This window comes from Gavialis gangeticus, unplaced genomic scaffold (assembly GCF_001723915.1).
Source record: "Gavialis gangeticus isolate Ggan-Ray unplaced genomic scaffold, GavGan_comp1, whole genome shotgun sequence".
Taxonomy (NCBI): domain Eukaryota; kingdom Metazoa; phylum Chordata; order Crocodylia; family Gavialidae; genus Gavialis; species Gavialis gangeticus.
The window spans coordinates 16089781-16092007 of record NW_017729000.1 but is presented as its reverse complement, the minus strand read 5'-3'; the positions used below and the strand labels follow the sequence as shown (position 1 = coordinate 16092007).

At 36.8% G+C, this 2227-nt stretch overlaps 1 protein-coding gene across 1 annotated transcript in view; it reads left to right on the top strand.

Annotated features, from left to right (window-relative positions):
- AFF4 (AF4/FMR2 family member 4) overlaps nucleotides 1-2227 on the top strand; it is a 50159-nt gene that overhangs the window by 20554 nt on the left and 27378 nt on the right. The window contains exons 9-10 of the mRNA XM_019506346.1: nucleotides 846-883; nucleotides 1232-1394. Coding sequence (XP_019361891.1) covers nucleotides 846-883; nucleotides 1232-1394 — 201 coding nt within the window. The remainder of the gene's footprint in view (nucleotides 1-845; nucleotides 884-1231; nucleotides 1395-2227) is intronic.

The window sequence follows — 2227 nt, the reverse complement described above, 5'->3', positions numbered from 1 at the left end:
TTTTTTTTTTTTTTTTTTTTTTTTTTTTTTTTTTTGCTTTAACCACATTGGGAAAAGAACATGGAGTATAATAACATCTCTGCACATGAGTAGTTTAGGATCAGGGTGGTTTGTCCTAATATGTACATACGTTTCATACCAGATTTTCTTTTTCTGTAGCTACTACTGTAATAGTATCTTTATTCTAGGGAGATTGGTTCCCTCTTAGTCAATATTAACTGTACATGTCCTGAAGTGGGCACGCATCAACTTTTAATATAGCCCTTTTCTGATAGCTATGTGCACTACCACAGTATTCCATGTAAATCTTTTCTTTTTGTTTCTAATCTTATCCTTTTGCTTCTAATTCCAATTCATTTATTTTTTATCTAGAAAATTCTAATTAGGCATATTTTGCTTATTCCAAGGGAATATGAAGTAATGCTTTTAGTTGCTTAATATCCACTGCATTGGACAACTGAGAAAAATAGCATTGGTGAACTTTACAATATATCCCATCCCCAGTCAGAAAATGGTACATGAAATAGGGCCATTAGGACACTCAGAGCTGTAGCAGGAATGCATAAGACTCTGGGGAAAGAATAGTTCTTGTTTGCTGTATGAAGGTGGAGAAAACCATTTACTATGTGCTAATTCCCTGTGTCTGAAGATAGTATTGTGAGGAGTTCACATCAGAGTTACTGTAGAGGCTCAATATTTTTATATTCTAAAGCCTTAAATAGTCTTTGCAATTTGATACAAAAGAGTACTAAAGTGCTGTTTTTTGTCTCCCTGTAGCACACATGCTATGAAGAAACAGTTTATCGAAGCTTTGTCCTCACTTTGCTTTACTCTTCTAATTGCAGGATTGTGATAAGACAGTGCCAAGGAGTACACCTGGAAGGTAGGCATTCACAGTTGATTTTGGTGCAGCAAGTGAAATAGTGATATTTGGTTTGATTTGACTGACACCATAGACTTTTTACCTGCACTAACCCAGGACGCAGTGGTGATTTTTTTTTTTTGGTCTCTTCTCTACAATTTGTAGATAGTTATCAGCTAGAGAAAGAAAAAAAGGTCTAGTTATATAACAGTTAACATTCCTAGACTACTTACTGTACTCAGTTATGTAGAATTATTTTAGATTAATTAGAGTCTGTAATTTGATTTTTTTTCCTATTGTAAGAAGGATTTAAGGGAAACGTATATGTCTTTGATAGTATTTGTTATTTTACATTTTTATCTTCCTCAGTAATTCTGAACCTTCACAGCATAATAGTGAAGGAGCAGATAACTCCAGGGATGACTCAAGCAGCCATAGTGGATCTGAAAGCAGTTCTGGATCTGACTCGGAAAGTGAAAGTAGTTCCAGTGACAGTGAGGCTAATGAGCCATCACAGAGTGCATCCCCTGAGGTAGGATTCATTACATCTTCAGCTATAATCCTAGCTCCAATAGCATTTGAACATCAGAGTCTAAGGTCTGATTGTGTTCTGAGAAAGAAGTAACAGTTTGAGAGGAGCTAATTTACTCTTACTTTAAAAGAAAATTTGACACACTTTTTGATTATTTTTAAAATTAATTCCATGTACATCAGTAGCAGTTTGTCAGATTAGCTAAGTAAATTGCTTATTTAATTTGCAGCAAGCAGGGGCTGCTTACATACGTGGGAAAAAATCAGTACTTTACTTTCAGCTTAGCATGCCCCTGTGCTGAGCACAGCGCATGCCTAAAAGAAGCATTGCATTAGTTTGATCCAGCTCTTCAGTATCTGTATAGATCGGGCACGTTAGCAGGGTTTTTTGGCTCTTTTATCTAACTGATTGAATCAGCTATTAGATAAAGTACCAAAAAGCCCTGCTGAAGCTTCCAGTCTTTACAGACACTGAAGAGCCAGGGCAAACTAATGCACTTCCTCTTCCGGTAAAGCACTGTTTTGTTTTGGGTTTTTTTTCATGTCTATCAGTGCCCTTAGTGTGCTTATTTTTGAAGTGTGTTCCCTACCACATGACTCAGTCCAGGAGTTAAGCATGCCTCCATAATAATGTTTTGAATTGATAAAGGTAGCTTGAAACATGGCATACTGTAGCTTCAGTTCAGTCGATAAAGTTATGCTGTAGTCTGCTCAGTGGAGTGAGGGGAGGAAGGGACATAAAATAGTAGAGAAATTAATTTGCTTCACTGCACTTGGGTCAACAACAGGCATAGTGCCTCCTTTCAACCACCGCCAGTAGGCAGTTGTCAAGTT